The sequence below is a fragment of the Mustelus asterias genome, chromosome 3 (assembly GCF_964213995.1).
Source record: "Mustelus asterias chromosome 3, sMusAst1.hap1.1, whole genome shotgun sequence".
Classification (NCBI taxonomy): Eukaryota; Metazoa; Chordata; class Chondrichthyes; order Carcharhiniformes; family Triakidae; genus Mustelus; species Mustelus asterias.
In genome coordinates, this window is record NC_135803.1 from 29791177 (window position 1) to 29810409 (window position 19233).

General features: G+C 43.0%; 1 protein-coding gene across 1 annotated transcript in view; it reads right to left on the reverse strand.

The window, feature by feature from the left end:
- LOC144483282 (adhesion G-protein coupled receptor G7-like) overlaps nt 1–16390 on the reverse strand; it is a 28442-nt gene extending 12052 nt beyond the window's left edge. Inside the window, exons 1-6 of the mRNA XM_078202030.1 lie at nt 16265–16390; nt 13958–14065; nt 10663–10826; nt 7891–8052; nt 4323–4429; nt 3086–3405 (exon numbers count right to left, since the gene is read on the reverse strand). Coding sequence (XP_078058156.1) covers nt 3086–3405; nt 4323–4429; nt 7891–8052; nt 10663–10826; nt 13958–14065; nt 16265–16373 — 970 coding nt within the window. The 5' untranslated portion in view covers nt 16374–16390. The remainder of the gene's footprint in view (nt 1–3085; nt 3406–4322; nt 4430–7890; nt 8053–10662; nt 10827–13957; nt 14066–16264) is intronic.
- Between the last annotated feature and the right edge of the window lie 2843 nt (nt 16391–19233).

Here is a 19233-nt window from a genome sequence, read left to right on the forward strand (position 1 = left end):
ACTTCCCCTTGTTCCCTAACTTCTACATCTTTCCCCACAGTAAATACTGATGAGAAATGTTCATTTAGGATCTCACCCATCTCCTGTGGTTCCACACATAAATGACCTTGTTGATTTTTAAGGGGCCTTATTCTCTCCTAATTACTGTTTCGCCCATAATATATTGAAGAATCTCTTTGGATTGTTTTTTAACCATATCTGTCAACTTTGTTAGGAACAAAAGGTATTTATTGATAAGAGGAACTGGATACAGGAGTTGCAGCTCTAGGCTGCCCTGGAGACTGGCTTTATGATGTTAACTACATGGCTGCTAAATGTATTCTTCCCAAGAGAGGACCTTCGGAGTGGTCACTCACTCTCGGTTCCCCATTTGTTCCTCAAGTCAGGTGACTCCCTTCTGCTGTGCTGTCTTAAAGAGACAGAATCACATATAAAACAAACTTGGACAGCAAATTTGGGGTATTTGCATTTAACCATACACCTGCTCCTTACCTGAACTTGCTATTCTATTTATGGCAAATAATTGTGAGTACTATTAGCTTCACCGCTCCTTTGACAGCATAATTGAGCTATTGATGAGCAGTGGGGACAATGGAATGAAATAAAGTTGTTCCCATAGTTCATTGAGTCCAACAAAGCTTTCTCTTTCCATTCTGTCTTCTGATGATGAACTCTTACTTTTGCATTATGGGAATGTGGTCGAGGCAAATTCACACAATTTCTTCAAGTGAAAACTGCACCTGTTTCTGGCTGGGGCCTTTTGAGAAAGGGAAGATATTGCAGGAAAATCAGGGCCAGAGTGATCACCTACACGGGTCAGAGAGGGGTTTTCCAGGTATTTTCCCGCAAAATTGGCCTGGGTTGGTTTTTGGTTTTCACCTATTTGAGGATATTGCCTGGTCTTGGATGAAGGTGGGGGAGGAGAGACCCCCGACGCTGATGGTGTGGCAGTGAGGGACCCCAATGTTGATTGGGGTGGCAGGTACCCCAATGCTTATGGCAAGGGTGTGGTGAGGAGTGCCAATGCTGATGGTGGGGTGAGGGGGGAGGAGCTCCGATGCTGATGGTGGTGGGAGGGATTGGCGGGGGGGGGGGGGGGGGGGGGGGGAGGAGGAGCAGGGAGCTCTGATGCTGGTAGTGGGGGGATGGGCGAGGGGGGAGTGATGCTGATGGTGGAGGGTGATGAGTGAGGGGGGAGCTCTGATGCTGAGCAGGAGAAGGGAGGAGATCTGATGCTGATAGTGGGGGGGGGGGGTTTCGATGCTAATGGCATTGTGGTGTGGGGGAAAGGAGGTGGGGGGGGGGGGGGGGGCAGGTGGCCGTGTCTGTGGGGTCGGCTGAAGGGGGTTTCTTTACTGTACTGAGCTGGAGAGCTGCATGCCGGGGTTCAGTTACAACCTGACACTCTGAAAAGACATGATAAGATTCCTCCCGGTATGTATCATTCGGAACAATATACCATAATTGTGTGAAACGTGGGATAAATTGGAGAATCTTTAAATCCCATCAATGTTTGTAGAGTCACAAGTATATTCTAGATTAGGGTTCTGAGTTACCATGGACATTCTGATTATCTGCTGTACCTTCGGTGAAAAGTCTACAGAAAGCCCCGAGAAACCTGTATCAATGTTTGTGAATCTTATAGTGGGCATCAACTTCTATTACAATTACACTAACACAGATATAAGGACTAGTTCCTAAACTGGGCAATCACAGCAAGGAGCTTACAGTCTGTGGGCGGTATCGTGAGCCCATGTTCACCGTTTACGAGGTTACCTGTGGGGGCTCAAGATCCGCCAGCAAGAATGCAACTTCGGATCTTCCCCATCCCTCGCCGGCAACATAATCAGGTCCATGTCCATACTGCCCTATCTTGACCTCTCACCATGTCTTCAAACCGTGCCGATGATTTACAACAGGTTCACACAGACCTGAATCTACATGAGTGTCTCCCACCAGGGGTGCAAAGGTAAGTATAGCCCCTAGATGCATGGAACATGGCCAGGCAGTACCCTGGCAATGCTCCCAGCACTGCTCCTTGGCACAGGTTGGCACCATGCCACCCTGGCAGTGCCACCCTGGCAGTGCCAACTTGTGCCAAAGGGTGGACCCTAATGGGAGCCTCATGGGAGAGGAGGGGGATATTCATGCAGATGTGGTTGTGGGTTGGGAGCGGTCCAAGGAGCAGGGATGCCAGCAATGGTCATTTGGGGGGGCAGGGAGAGAGAAGGGGCTGATAATTGCAGGGGGGGGGGGGGGAGGAGGGAGAAGGGACCGATGATCGCAGGGGGGGTGGTGAGAAAGGGCAGATGATCACAGGGGAGAAGTGAATGCTGACTCTGATTGGGGGTGGGCAGGGGAGCCCCTGAGGCCTCCATGGTGGGGAAGGGGGAGGTTTGTTGCAGTTCTGATTGGAGCGCCATTTAAAGATGGCACCCCGATCTCTGAGCAGCTGGGTTTTGCCAGGGTGTTTCAGCCCCACACCCCTGTATGACAGCTTGAATCATGCCCCATTGATTTTTTTGTGTATGATCGCAACGAGGCCCATGAGGTTGGCCTCTTGGAGTATGAGCTCCCTGATTGAGGTAATGATTGCCAGCCCAATCAGGGAGTCTCACCTGTATAACAATTGAGGAGTGTTAGGGCGACAGACTCTCCAGATCCTGATTCCGTACTTTAAGCATATTAAGGAGTGGAATTGAGTTTATAAATAAAGGGAATCTGGTAAACAGATACCAGCCTCTGTGGAGTTATTCCATTTTGGTAGATGAGGTAGAATCTGGAGAGAAAACTGACTGGTTTCTGTGGAGAGAAACACACCGGTTTTCGTGCCAGAAACAAGACTGCCATTTTTGGTCAGATTTTGCCCTGTGATTTTCCATCTATTCATTTTAAGTATTTGCCTTAGCCCTCAATCCAAATGCCAAAGATGGAAAAACTCAAGGATGCAACTCTTCAGTCAACCCTAAACCAGATTCCATTGCTGCATATTTAGATTCTTGAAATCTTAAATCTGATTATACTTAAATGTTCATTATTAGCTTTTATATATAATTAATGTTAACCTGGTGCATCAGTTACTTACCCCACGCCACACACATTGACACTGTCGCAAAATAGCTTGTCTCCATTTGCTGAATAATACGCCGATACGAACTATACAATGCAATTCCCTGCACACACATCCATGCAAAGGAAGCCAGAAGGAAAAAATGTAAAAACCATGTTGATGCTGTACAGAAGGGGTTTTCAAATGTTGTGTTCTGCTCTTGTGGTTCTGTCTTTTCAGCTCCAGCTTTTGCCCAGATAGAATTTATTGCCCCAGCTAGAAAGGTGATGTATACCCCCAGAAGGGCAACCGATAGATTTATTTGAAGTTTTCCATTCACACTTTTACGATAGTCCCTTGATTTAAAATGAAGAGAATTAGACAATGCTCAAGTTGTTAGGATAACAAGAAACTGTTCTGCTTGGCATTTTTTCTTATTTGTCTGATTTCACATTGAGTTTGGTGAAAAGTTAGAATCAGTTTAATCTCATCTTTCTCTATTATACTGGATACTTGGACTTTTTACTGTTGCCCTGGAGGGAGGATAGGGCAGAGTGCAGTTGGGCCATACAAGTGAAGCAAAACAGTTCATAACTGATCCTCCCTCATTTTCCTCCTCTTACACCTTATGGCTACCCATCATGAGGTGCCAGTCAGAAGAGGCTCAGACCACGCTCCCACTTACTTTCAGATCAGAGAATAAGAAGGGGTGAGAAACAAACAACTACTCATTGCAGCAGTTGGCAATAATCCTTTGATCTAAAATCTCTCTGGCTGCTATGTTCAGACAGCGGAGCAGGGAAACACCCGAGGGGTTTCAGCCTCTGCTTGCAGGTACAAAGAGGCTGTCCTGCACCGGCGGTGTATCTGGTCGGAAATGACGGCGAGTTTGGGTAACATCAGCCAGAATGCATTTCAGACATGCTGCACCGAAATAATTCTCAGTCACAAGACAAAAGGAAAGTTGGCCCTTTCGTCTTCATTTGATTTTAGTTAGCTTTCCTGACTGGACTCTTGTGAAGGAGCTACCAAAATTAGCCCAATCAGCAAGTGGTTACAAATGTCTGAGCAGCTTGCTGGTGGAGTTCACAAGTGTGAAAATGCTTCATGCTTCTATCAACTGCCCCCCCCCCACCCCTCCCCCGATGGACGTGGTGACGTCAAAATTGACCACAACAATGATTACACTGTTTATATATAGTATCACAAATGTCTCTATTGAAGGAACTTCATAATTCCCGTGAATAATAATAAATTATTTAAAGTTCCTTACCTCATCAACATTGGCGCAATAATTGTTGCCAGGAGTCCCAGGATAGATAATGCACACCCGATGTATGAAATGATGTCTAAATGTTGTAAATTCTCACTGTTAACAGTCTGGAAGTAAAATTAAATAAAATTAGCTCTCATCCCCAAGCTAACAGTTTATTATTAAATATCACAAAAGTCAAAGTAATAATAACTAAGACCAGATTAGATTTTTAGATTTTACTAGTTTGTTTAAATGTTTTTATACTCATTATTCTTTCAGAACAACATGAAATATACTCTAACTTATATGGAAACAATATTTATTTACAAAGAAAGAATGTTGCTACATTTTATAAACACAGTTTAAATTAATAAGTGAATTAAGGCAGCTACCAGCACATGGGACCATAGAATCCCTACAGTGCAGAAACAGGCTATTTGGCCCATCAAATCCACGCCGGCTCACCAACGGAGTATCGTTAGCCAGGTCCCATCCCCATAACCCTGCATATTAGCTGCTAATTCCCCTAACCTATACATCTTTGGACATTAAGGGGTTTTTTAGCATGGCCAATCCACCTAACCTGCACATCTTTGGACTGTTGGAGGAAATCATAGAAATCATAGAAACCCTACAGTGCAGAAGGAGGCCATTCGGCCCATCGAGTCTGCACCAACCACAATCCCACCCAGGCCCTACCCCCACATATTTACCCACTAATCCCTCTAACCTACGCATCCCAGGATTCTAAGGGGCAATTTTTAACCTGGCCAATCAACCTAACCTGCACATCTTTGGATGTGGGAGGAAACCGGAGCACCCAGAGGAAACCCACGCAGACACGAGGAGAATGTGCAAACTCCACACAGACAGTGACCTGAGCCGGGAATCGAACCCGGGACCCTGGAGCTGTGAAGCAGCAGTGCTAACCACTGTGCTACCGTGCCGCCCAGAGGAAACCAGAGCACCCGGAGGAAATCCATGCAGACACGGGAAGGACATGCAGATTCCACACAGTCACCCAAGAATTGAACCTGGGTCGCTAACACTCTGAAGCAGCAGTGCTGACCGCTGTACCATCCTGCCACATTAACGGGGGAGGCGATGGCCTCGTGGTATTAATCCTGAAACTCAGCTAATGTTCTGGGGACCCGGGTTCAAATCCTGCCACAGCAGGTGGTGGAATTTGAATTCAATAAAAACAATATCTGGAATGAGGAATCTACTGATGACCATGAAACCATTGTCAATTGTGGGGAAAAACCCATCTGGTTCACTCATGTCCTTTAGGGAAGGAAATCTGCTGTCTTTACCCGGTCTGACCTTCATGTGACTCCAGAGCTACAGCAATATGGTTGATTCTTAACTGCCCTCCAATGGCAACTAGGGATGGGCAATAAATGCTGGCCAGCCAGCAACACCCAAGTCCCACGAATGAATTTTTAAAAATATGGTTTAGCATGTTAACCAAAAGAAATAGTTCCCTGGTTTCCCCAGAGAGCCAGTTAAACTGTGATAGTCTGATAATCCAGAACAATAGCTATAAAGGCTTGCTGGCCACCAGAGGAAAGTTTGCTGAGGAATGTGGAATAACTGGCATACGATTCTATGCTTTGGTTTTATACGATGGGATAGGTTTTCATTTTCGACAGTGGCCGTGGATTCGCTGGAGATTATGCATCCCACCTGGATTTCTTTTCTGTCGACTTTTGAGTTTGTTGCCGGTTATTGTAACAGCTGCACAGACAGGCAGCATATATTCTGCTTAGTGTGGCTTCCATCATTCAAATTCTGATTTCAAATAGTGCCATTGTGGGAATCATAGAATCCTACAGTGCAGAAGGAGGCCATTCGGCATAACAAGTCTGCACCGACCACAATCCCACTCAGGCCCATCCTCATAACCACATGCATTTACCCCAGCTAATCCCCCTGACACTAAGGGACAATTTGGCATGGCCAAACCACCTAACCCACACATTTTTGGACTGTGGGAGGAAACTGGAGGAAACAGGAGGAAACCCACGCAGACATGGGGAGAACATGCAGACTCCACACAGACAGTGACCCAAGCCGGTAATTGAACCCGGGTCCCTGGCACTGTGAGGCAGCAGTGCTAACCACTGTGCTACCATGCTGCCCCGTGCCGTAAGAACTAATGTATTAAATTTGAAACAGAGTAACAGAAATGTTCTGCTAACCAACTGACCTAAAAACTTGGGACACGCCCACACTGCGACAAATGAGCGCCAATTAAAAAATAGTAAAAATCACAAATAGTGGAATGTACCCAGCAGAGACTGTGTGATTTGGTTACGTAGGAATTGGAATGGTTAACATCACGTATTGAGAGATGGATAAAGGAGCAATTATACTGCCAACTCCCGGCACTTCAGAAGTCTGTATTCAGCACATTATGCTGCTGATTAAACTCAAAGTAATGTTGAGGAGAAAACCCGTCACTGAAAAATCTTAATCTGCAGCAAACGTATTGCTCACAATTGGCTGCCATTTCACCAATTGCCCCTACAACCTCCCACAGTTTGTGGAAAGCAACTTACCTGTCCCAACCATCAAAGAGAAGCACTGAGCACCACCATCCCTACCAACACACTGCCTCCTCCACATTCAAGCCCATCCCTGTTGTACCAAGTTTAATGTCTACAGCTGATTTTAAAAAACCAGCTACCACAGGAACAGCACTAAAGGCATGTTCATTGAAGAGTGAACTTAAATGATTTTCACGGAATAGCAAATACACAGAGTACTTACATATAACATTATTACAGGGAAGTATGGGAACCATCGTGCGTGGTTCTGGCCTTCTGATGCATGTACAAGACAAGACCAGATACAGCTCAAAAAATGAAAACACACATAAAGGGACCTAAGAACAATGGAAGCTTGTCCCCTAGTCAGTCCTTGACATAAATGGAGAGGGTATTGAAAAGATTTACTCAGATATTCCCTGGTATGGAAGGCATTAGCAATGAGGAGAGGTTGGAGAAGCTTGGTTTGTTCTCACTAGAACAATGGAGGTGGAGGTGCGACCTGATAGAAGTCTACAAGATTATGAGGGACATGGACAGAGTAGAAGTCCAAAGCTTTTTCCGAGGGTGGAAGAGTCAATTACCAAGAGGCACAGGTTTAAGGTGCGAGGGGCAAGGTTTAAAGGAGATGTACGAGGCAGGTTGTTTTTACACAGAGGATGGTGGGTGCCTCGAACTCCCTGCCGGGGAGGTAGCGGAAGCAGATACGATAGTGACTTTTAAGGGGTGTCTTGACAAATACATGATTAGGATGGGAATAGAGGGATATGGTCCTTGGAAGGGTAGGGGGTTTTAGTTCAGTCGGGCCGCATGGTCGGTGCAGGCTTGGAGGGCCGAAGGGCCTGTTCCTGTGCTGTAATTCTCTCTGTTCTTTGTATAATACAAAAATGATTACATTTGTCAATTTGTAATCTTTCATGAGCATGAACACGTGCAACATGGTACCTCCATGACATGTATGAAGGCCCTACCTTAGCATGCTATTATTGTTATTACTTAGCTCTAAGAAAATAAAGATGAAGTGAATTATTTCTCACCATGAGAACTGCAAAGCTTGTCAGATGAGAACAACGGCATGTAAAATGTGTTCCATTATCATTTTCATCCACTTTCTCACATCCATTTGTCTGCCATTCGTTCTCAGTGTAATTCCAATAGGCACATTCATAATTATTTAAATAAAATCCATAATTCAGGTCCTGAAATGTAAAAAAATTGGAATTCAATCTGCAGTCTCCATTACAGCACAAACACTTTTTATTTTTTCTATTTCATTTCTTTCAGCTGGGGGAGTAATGTCAAAATTGAGAAAGGAAATTGTGTCAATGAGAAGCTTTCCAAGTTTGGATGAACAAACAGGATATCCAGTAAGATCCTATCTGTTTTGTTCAAAAATGAGCAGCAATTGCTCTGTGAGTATAGCGAAAAGTTGTTTGTGCGTGTGGGTGGACTGACCTTCAAAGATAACTGCACTAACAGGTATTATTGGGCAATGGGGAGAATGCAGTCAGGTCCAAGAACCCTTTAGAGCACACAAGGAGCAGCTGGAGTGTTTCTCATTGTTAATAATAAGCTCATAACTCCTGATAATCTGGCTGTTAATCAGACAGTGGAGGAAAGCAAAAGGATGCTAGTTCTGGCTGATGGCAACCCAGAGCTGTATGAAATTCTTAAAAATGTGCTTGTCTTAGGAAAGCCAAAAGAATGGCTGCTTTTTGATATTCTGTGTAACCTTGAGTAACACTATAGTTCCAAGATATTGAAGATTGCAGAACACAACTGGTTTGCAACCAGGAATCAGTTTCCCAATGAGGAAATTGGAGACTTTATCGTGCCCCTGAGAAAGCTATCATTCATTGTAACATTGGAGAATTTCAAGAGCATTGCAGGACAGATGTGTGTGCAGTTTAAAGTGAATGCATTTATAGTAAGTTGCTAATATTGCCAAAATTAACTTTAAATATAACTTCTCAAAGAACATTGTTCATGGACATGGTGTAATGTGACTTGAGAGAAGTCAGAGTTAAGAACTGCCAATCATCTGTTGAAGTAAACTACTTGATGCTGATTAAGCAAAAGGCAGTTGTGAGTAACAGCGAGTGTACTAAAATGCCCCGTTACCAGTTCTTAGACTAACGTTGGGCCTAGAATTGTCCATTTGTGAAGGAGTGCTACAAATGCAGAAGGATCAGCTTGCCAAGGCATGTTGAGAAAAGGTAAAGGGAGAAAACACTGGCTGGAGGAAATGATGGTCACAGGCTACGGTTGTCAAACAACATCAAGTCAATGAGGGGTTGGCTGAGAGCTATATGGTCCACAGCACAAGGATGTCTCGTGAAAATTCACAAGGCATTATAGTCCAGATTACATTGGATGGAACTTGAGTAAACATGGAGGTCAACACGGGAGCTAATTCATGATTCCTGAAACTGAAAACTATTTATTCTGGTGTGACTACATCTAAGAAATGGCTGCAAGAGGATGCAACTATATGCAGGTATATTGTGAGAAAATAAACACCAAACATTACCAGGGGCAAGTATTTGGTGAAAAAAGCAATCAACTTATTTTTTATAACGAATAAGAAAGAATTTGTTTTTCTATTGTTCTGTTCACAATTAGTGACTATTCTAAAGTGGCTCACAACCTATGAGTTATTTTTGAACTTCAGGTATGGTTATTTTTCAGGCAAACACAACAACCAACTTGAGCCAGCAAGATTGCACAATGAACAATGAAATGAACGGTCATTTGAACTGTTTTGAAGTTGAAGTTTTGTTGAATATTGGTCAGGATTTTTTACATCCGGTTGGACAGGCAGATAGGGGCCTCAGTTTAAAGTCTCATCTGAAGGATGGTGATCCTGGAACTGCAGCACCCACTCAATCGCTACTACTATTTAATCTGGCACAGGATTTGAACCCAAGGCCTAACTCAAAGGTGACAGGTGACAGAGGTGACTCACCTAAATTAGCACTTGAAACACAAGTTCTTTGGCAATTTTGTGGAACAAAACAGAGCATAGGAATGGTTCCCCTGGAGGTGACAAGCTGACCGTACAGTTATACCTGTTTTGCACGTCACACGGCAACAGCCCCCCCCCCCCCCCCCCCACAAAAGAGATAATACCAATGGCAATGGGATGACGCCCTTATATGGTCACTAATTGGCCTCATTAGGCAGCGAGATGGGAGGGCTCACTATGGACCTTTCCACTCAAAACGTAATTTTGGCGGCAGTAGAAGGGCAATGGGTTCAGGTACACCACTACTCTTCCTATGTAAATTCCGCTCCTACTTCTAAGCCCATCACCAGCGAGAACAAAGATTAACTCTGAGTGTCCCACTCTAGAGAATTGAGTATAAATGTCTGGGCTGACACTCCGGTGCAATACAGAGTGGGGGCTGCACGGTTGGAGCGACTATTTTCTGGGTAAAAAAACATTAAACTGAGGATGAGTTTGTCCTCTCAGGTAAATGTGAAAGATCCCATGGTAGAATTTCAAAGATGATTAGAGGAGTTATCCAGGATGTGCCGACCAATATTTATCCCTCAATCATTATCACTAAAACAGAATATCTCCTCATTATCACATTGCCGTTTGTGGGAGCTTGCTATGCATAAATCAGATACTTTATAAATGAAAGTCTCCCCTCCTTGATATAAAATTGCCCAACCAATGAACAATCTGTTTAAAGTCTCTAGTTCACATCCACTTCTATTCATAAAGTAATTTTCTAAGTTAGATGAAAGGCAAATTGCACTTTTTGCATTTTATAATTAGCTTTTATAGCTAATAATGATCTTACTTTTTTCCTTAATTTTACTGTTACTGGTTCCTTGAGGGTACCAGTGTGATTACCCACAGTGCCACTTATTACTGGAGTCTTCAACATAATACTGGCTTTCTTTTTCGGGGTTGGAAACAATGAAGAGTCCTTATAGAGCACAAATCCAAAGCGAGCATCAGCATCTGAATTAAGGATAAGAAACAAGCAGAAAGTTATAATTGAATTGAGAAGTAATGATTAATAATTAGGATTCAACAGACCATTTTTTACATTCATCATAAAAGGCAGAATGTTGCTAATTCTGTTCCCCCTTCCAAAATGTGATATTGCTTAAGATGTACAATTCAAATCAGATCAGTTTTTATATATGACGTGTTACTGTTTTTGCAAATATCTCGATCATGGTTGCAGTGTTTTAGAACATAACTTTAATACCTAAAGCTAAAAGTTAACAGTAGAAAATGGGATAATTGTATTTAAAACAAGCTTGGAGTTTATTACACTTAAAATGTTGGGGCCATGTTGACTTGAGATTAACAGCTAAAAAGACAAGATCATAACAGAAGGTGATCTTACTTAGCTAAAGAACTGGAGACATGACCTCTCCAATCCTTGAAGTAAGGGCAGACCAGAAAGAAGTTTTGTTTAGAGAATGACAGCCAGTTTAGAAGCATTCTGCAAACAATGAAAGATTGTAAATCAATTACTTTCTTCAGATCCAAGAAGGAATTTTAAATGAGGGTCACTCAACCTCAGGATTGCAGTGGTGCAGTGATATTGTTGTTAGACTAGTAATCCTCAGAGATCTAGGGTAATGCTCTGGTGACCTGGCTTCTAATCCCACCATGGCAGATTTTTTTTTAAAATCGGGACATTGACATGCAATGGCATTGCCATTGCTGTATCTGCTGATATCGATATCCTAGTAATTACCATTACCTCACATCCCGTCAATGACTTAGGCCAGCATTTATCATCCATCCTTAATTTCCCTTGAGAAGGTGGTAATGAGCTGCTGCAGCTGTAGGTACAGTCACAGCCCTGTTAGTGAGGGAGTTCCAGGATTTTGACCCAGCAATAATGAAGAAATTGTGCTACATTTCCAAATGAGTGGCTTGGAGGGGAACTTCCTGGTGGTGTTCCCACGTGTCTGCTGCCTTTGTCTTTCTAGATGGTAGTGGTCATGGGTTTGGAAGGCGAGTTCCTACAATGCATCTTGTCAATGGTACACACCGTAGAGGAATTGAAAGTTTGTTATTAGGGTGCCAATCAAATAGGCACCCTAAATAGTGTCGATCTTCTCAGGTGCTGTTGGAGCTGAACTCATCCAGGCAAGTGAAGAGCATTCCATTACACTCCTTGTAGATGGGGGACAGGCTTTACAAGGTCTGGAGGTGAGTTATTTGCTGCAGGATTGCTAGCTTCTAACCACCCTTGTAGCCACAGTTTTTAAATGGCTAATCTAGTTCAGTTTCTGGTCAATGCTAAACCCAGGATGTTGATAGTGGGAGATTCAGTAATGATAATGATATTGAATGTCATGAGGTGATAGTTAAATTCTCTCTTGTTGGAGATAGTCATTGCCTGCTACTTGTGAAGCACAAATATTACTCACCACTTGTCAGCCCAAGCCTGGATAATGTCCACGTCATGCTACATTTTAAATGGTCTGCTTCAGTGTCTTAGGAGTCGCAAATGATGCTGAACATTGAGCAATCATCAGCGAACACCCCAATTTCTGACTCAATTGATGGAAGGAAGGTCATTGATGAAACAGCTGAAGTTGATTGGGCCCACGACACTATCCTGAGGAACTCCTGCAATGATGTCTTAGACCTGAGATGATTGACCTCCAATACCACAACAACCTTCCTTCAACCAGTGGAATGATTTCTCCCTGCTTCCCTTCGACTTCAGTCATGCTTGGGATCCTTGATAACATACTCAGTCATAGAATCATAGAATGATAGAATTCCTACAGTGCAGAAAAAGGTCATTCGGCTCATTGAGCCTGCCAACAACAATCCCACCAAGGTCATATCCCCGTAACCCCACGTATTTACCCTGCTAATCTTCCTGACTCCAATGGGAAATTGAGCATAGCCAACTAAACTAACACACACATCTTTGGACAAATGCTGCCTTAATGTCAAGGGCAGTCACTCTCACATCTCCTCTGGAATTCAGCTCTTTTGTTCATGTTTGAACCAAGACTGTAATGATGTTGGGAGCTCAGTGACCCTGACAGAACCCAAACTGAGCGTCAGTGACCAGGTTATTGCTAAGCAAGTGCTGCTTGATAGCACTATTGATGACCCCTTCCATCACTTTACTGATGATCGAGAGTCGACTGATGGGGCAGTATTTGACTGGGTTGGATTTGACCTGTTCCTTTGTACAGGGCATGCCTAGCAAATTTTCTTCATTGCTGTGTAGATGCCAGTGTTGTAGCTGTACTGGAACAGCTTGGCTAAGGGTGCAGTAATTTCTCGAGCACAAGTCCTCAGTATTATTGCTGGAACATTGTCAGGACTCATTGCAATGCAGGAATCAGTACCTTCAGCCATTTCTTGACATCACATGGTGTAATTCGAATTGGCTGAAGATGGACTATCCACTTGGCACTTCTGGCTGAAGTTTGTTGCCAATGCTTCAGCCTTTTGCACTGATGTGCTGGGCTCCTCCACAATTGAGGATGAGGATTTATGTGGAGCTTCTTCCTCCAGTGAATTTCCTCACATCAGCCTTTAGGTTAATTATCCCTAACTTTATTTTTTTCCTTTGATCTGAAGAGGTAAATGGCTTTTACAACCTTTTAATTCCAAAATAATTTCTTGACTCTGGCAAACCACATAATTTACTAAAATAACTCATATTTCTAATAAAGACACAACAAAGCTTCCCAGACTTACTGACACCATTATAAAGCTCAGATTAATTATCCTGCTATTTATAATATTATCTTTCTAGCTGTGACCTCTGAAGTCAACATTGTAAGATGAGCAACCCAACCTTTTAAACTCCAAGCTTGTTTGAGTTGCTTTCACCTCAGGGTTGCTCATCAGTTTCCCAACCGGATGACCCCATTCTCCACAGTCAAAACTTCAATTCCCAAAACAAAATATAGTCTTCAAAAACACATTAACCATGAACTGTACATTCGCAACATGCGTGACAAACAATTTCAGCGGTCCACCAACCATAGTCTCCATTATCAAATCAAAACATTTCCACTTATTACAATAAATTCTGATTGCAAGTCTTATATTTTCAAACACAGAAACTAAAACTATTTGATCAGAAAAATCCTTACTGAAAGAGTTGTTAGGTATGAAGATGTATGCCTCAAAGTTGTTACTGATGTCATCTGCCCTGGAAATAGATTTAATTGCATCTCTCTCCAAGTCGGTGGCAGTATCTGCTGAGGTATAATGGAAAAATAATCATTTAAAGAAATTTTTTTTTGAGTAAGATTGCCCCATAGTTCGTATATGATCTTATTGAATGACAGAGGTGGAACGGGCTCAAGAGGTGAGCTTGACTATTCCATTTCATATAATCCTGGTGGACAGATGTCCCAAACAAACCATTTGAGAGTTTGTATTTCTGCAAAACTAAAATAAATATGTTGCAGTTTGCGGGATTATATAAATTGTGTTTCCACAAGTCAAGAAAAGATCTGCGAGCACATTTATGAATGAGTTCTTAATTCTTTACAGGTTTTATTGATTGACTGAAATATTTGCAGGCAATTGGATTTACTGCCTGTGGAAGAACGTTCTGTGCTCTACTAACTGGATTGATCAGACCGGTTATTCATATTCAAAACACAAATTCATAGGTATCTTATTAAGGAATTATACATGTGTGGTGAACCATAGATGGTTACCACTATGGGTACTGAACCATAGATGGTTACCACTATGGGTACTGAACCATAGATGGTTATCACTATGGGTACTTGTACATATGTTACTCTTGTTACTGTTGGGGTTAGGGTTGGGGTGTTCCACCTGTTGGTATTGTTCTGTGGTACACTCCGGTTGGCTCCGCCTACCTATAGGAGTATAAAGGTCACTGCGCTGCCTAGTGACCCTTTAGTCTGGGATTGTATTGTTAAGCAGTATGCTCCATTCTTGTTACTAATAAAAGCCTTTATTTCCTGGGTACGATCCAGCCTCCCGAGTGAATTAATCGTGCATCAATATGTGTTTAAATATTATTGTCTTAGTGAGTCAGCATTAATTAGACAAACACAAGGCAGTTGTGGGAAACCTTGAATTTTTGAGGAACGTCTACTTTACTGGATGACATGCAAAGACAAAATAATTATTGTGTTGTCATTTTTCAAAGTGAAAGCACACTGTGTTACCAGTACTTCTCTGATAATTAAACTGTAATGGAAATCATAGAAATCCATGGTTGCTTCCGTCTAAAAACTATCGGGAAGAAATTAAAGGTCCTGAAATTCTGAGTGGGAGCAAGGTGGAATCCAATAATTCTCTGTTTTATCATTGTACTATCGTCCTGAGAGGAGTGATTATAGGCATTCCGTGGACAGGACTGGAGAATCCCCTGTGGCTTCTCTAAGATTTCCATTCCTTATGATCTCCATGTCTCAGCAGAATTCATGTCTGTGGAGCATGATTCCCACTGATGCCTGCTAAAAGGTGCCAAAAATATCTTGGAGGAAGGTCCTTGATTCCAGCTTTCAAAAGATGCCAGCTTGAGCCACTGGGAGCAGAAGGACAGAAGAGGAGATATTCTTCGTGGCCATTCCTCCACAGATCAGAAGATTACAGAAGCTTGAGCCTGCTCTGCCACTTAGTTTAGTACAATGTTTGTGTATGGCTGGCACACACTCAGACGTATATTACACCTTCTTCTATCTTGTAAATGACATCGGCAATGGGATTTGAAACAGAATTCACTGAAATGAGGAGGGATTGAGTTCTGCTGCATTAGCACTGGTAAAGTAGACAGACTGGTGTTGTAATTTTATAGGACACCATTCAGCCCACTGCACTCTCTGAAAGAGTTCTCCACCTAGCGCATTTTGGGAACAAGTTAAAAAAATTAATTTTCAAATATTAAGCCTCCTTCTTTTTAAAAACTTTTATGCATTTTTGTTTCCAGTAGACTATTTCGTGCTGTCACCCTTTAAAGCTTTTTCTGAAATTCTCTCTTTGCTCACTTGGTTATGGTTTAAACTTATATCTTTTCATTATCAATTCAATGGAAATCATCTCTCCCCAGTTTAATTAATCATAACACTCTATTAAACAGAGTTCATTGATGCGTGTACAAATGATGTATCAAACATGGATAGAAGAATTGTTTCTGGATATTTTATCAATGTGAGGTTAGAATTGGCAGTGTTGTTCCATTTCAGGATCCACACTAGAATTTCAATCTAGTTGATCCGTTCCATCGTGATTACTGTTCATTGGATTTGTTAACTGCATCACCACAAAGAAAATACACATGATTTATTTACCTGAGCTGGTCCATAGCGATGATGTGTGGTTAAAACTCATGAAGTATGGCAATGTATTACTAAATCATGTGTAATTAATATCACTTGATAATGATGATTGTGTGATTTATTACAAAATCTTACTTTGGTATGAAACTAGTCCCGAGCCATTCTGATTACTAGTAGAATTGATTCCATTTGATTTCACTGCCACTTGTGGACACACTTGATCCAGGCTATGAAAAATTGTCATGTTTTCAAGGTGTTCAGTCAATCTGAAATGGTAAAGCAATTTATTGAATAAAATCACTTTTCACATTAAGTGCAATGACTATAATAATTGTTCACCACATTTTTGGACTATGAGTTTTAGGAAACATGGTCCTGAGTTTCTATGTAACTTCACGCTGTAAGTAAGGTTGCAATGTGGCTGAAGGCATTTACACCGAGATTAAAATCCCCTGACATTTTTAGGGTCAGAGTATTTGCATAAAGCACTCACCCTACTTGCTTCCTCTACACACATACTTTGAAACTGTTGGCATGGAATACGTCAGCCCTGAAAAGAGCTACATTTTAGGGCTGAAGATTATGATGGTTGCGTATGCGGAGGTATAGGCCAATATAAAATATACATAAATGATCAGCTTTGGATGAGTTGAATGAGGGATGAATGCTGACTGGGAAACCAGGAGGAACACCCTGCTCTTCTCCAACTGATCCCTATAGGGATCAGTTGGAGAAGAGCAGGGTGTTCCTCCTGGTTTCCCAGTCAGCATAAAATATGTTGGCGTTGGGGGTGCAGACTGCTCCTTTACTAGTGTGGGTCAGGTGACCCTGGGCAATTAGCTCCGCCCATTGTAGGACCCTGTTGGGCAGATTTAGACCTCTCTGTGAATCAGTGCACACCTTCAACAAAGAGCTCCCAGTGTTCAAGTTATCAAGGTATCTCCTGATTCTTCGTGTACCCTTAGTCCATAGGGGCATTCATAATAAGATAGTGAAAGGATCCCATTATTTAATGCCTCATCCAAAAGTAAAAGTAACCCCACATTACTGCACTGAAGTGTTAACCGAAATTGATGCATACTTGTCCTGGACTGGGGCTTGAACTGGGATGAGATGGGATATGCATGTCCTTGATATATTCAAGATATATTGTGAAGGAATGTTTGTCAGCTTTACCAGAGCTGGTAGAATACTCACTGATGTGATTTAATAACATACACCAAGCAAATACACATTACAGATTTAATATAACAGAATCTCTGATGAAAGCTGCATAATCAAAGCAATCAGCTTTTCTTTGTAGCTGTCTGGGGCTGGAGAGAGAACACAGGACAAAGGAGCAGGCATAGGCCATTCGGCCCTCAAGCCAATTCTGACATTCAATAAGATTGTGACTGATCTGACTGTTGCCTCAACTCCCCTGTCCAGTCTGCCCTGCATAATCCTTGACTTCCTTGTCTATCAAGAATCAATCCAACTCTGCCTTGAATAAATTCAGCGACCCAACCTTCACTATTTTCTGAAGAGAATTCCACAGACTCATGACCATCTGAGAGAAAAAAATTCTCCTTGCCTCTGGCCTAAATAGGAGGCCTCTTATTTTGAAACTGTGTCCCCTAGTTGTAGTCTCCCATGTGTGTCAGCATGCACCAACTTGTCGCAGTGTCTCTGGCTAGCCAGGTTACAATTAAGCTAACTAGATTGTGAAGCTTACATTATTAAAATAGCTGCAATTTTAATATTTTAGCTCAAGCTTTCAAAGAACTACTTAAGAATTGGATTATGGATTTTCAAGAAACACAGGTGAAACACATAAGACCAGATTCTGTAAACGTTACCGTAACAGTTTTGCCAGTACTTGATTAACAATGTCAGGTTTCGTTTTTAGCATATTACAGAATATCTGTATTGCATTCTTGGCAGTCTGTGGAAAAATCACAAAAATTACAAATACAAATGTATCTGGCAAAACTCTCCATTTCATACTAACACTGTGAGAGAAGAATGCACTGCAGAGAGTGGAAATTTAAATCTAAAACAGGGCTGGTAAAATCGCGAGGCGCGGAAAACCGGCTGTGAACCCGGGACAAACCAGTAAGATTCCCCCCACAGTGATGGAGAGGGGGGGGGGGGGCAGAGGTTAAATAAGCCGTGAAAGCCAGCTTCGGAGCACTCTTGCGCCATTGTACAGGGCACGCAAATCTGCCAGTTAACCAGGAGACCTCCTCCCACCCCCTCCATACAAACATCGGACTTCCCCTGTCATCATCGGCAGTATTGTCACCCCCCATCGACACAGGTCGCCGGCTCAGAAACCTCCCGATGAGTCCCCTGGTGGATCTCCGATCCCCTCCACGGCCCAACCTTGCCCTTTGCATCACCCCACTTGCATAGTCCTCCCTTGCAAAGCCCCCGTCATTATGTAGAACCACTCCCCCCAATCATAGCCCCACCCCTACTCAGGCCCCACCCACTTGGCAATGCCCCGGCACACATGGTGCCCAACCGGAAACTTCCAGGGTGCCAACCAGGCATGCCCAGGGTGCCAGGTGGGCACTTCCCAACAGGCACAACTCAGCTATGCCCCTGACCACCGAGGGGCTTCAATGATTTCCAATCCCCCCAGCGTGGCCATGGCATCTAATCCCCACTACTGCAGAGAAGTAGTGATTCTCGCCGGCTTGACTTCTCGTAGACGAGGTGGGAAGCACCCGGGAGGGGGGAAGCAGCTGTGCCAAACTTGGTAAGTACATTTAAATGCAGGCAATCCTATGTAAATGAGCTTTGTACCCAGAAAGGAAACAAAGTTGCTCTCGCCAGTAATACAGGGCCGGGAAGATGGCTGTCCGATTTGCGCCGGGGGTGAATCAGATTATTGGCCTCTTTACACCATCTTCCCAGTTCGCCATGCTGATCAATGGGTGCAGCAAGCTAATAAGATCGTGCCCAAGGTTTAATGGCCTCAACGAGGCCCATGAGGTGGGCCTCTTGGATTATGAGCTCCCTGACTGATGATTGCCTGCACAACCAGGACATCTCACCTGCATATATAATGAGTCTCAGACCTACCTATACTCTGGGTTCTGACTTTGTACCTGAAACAC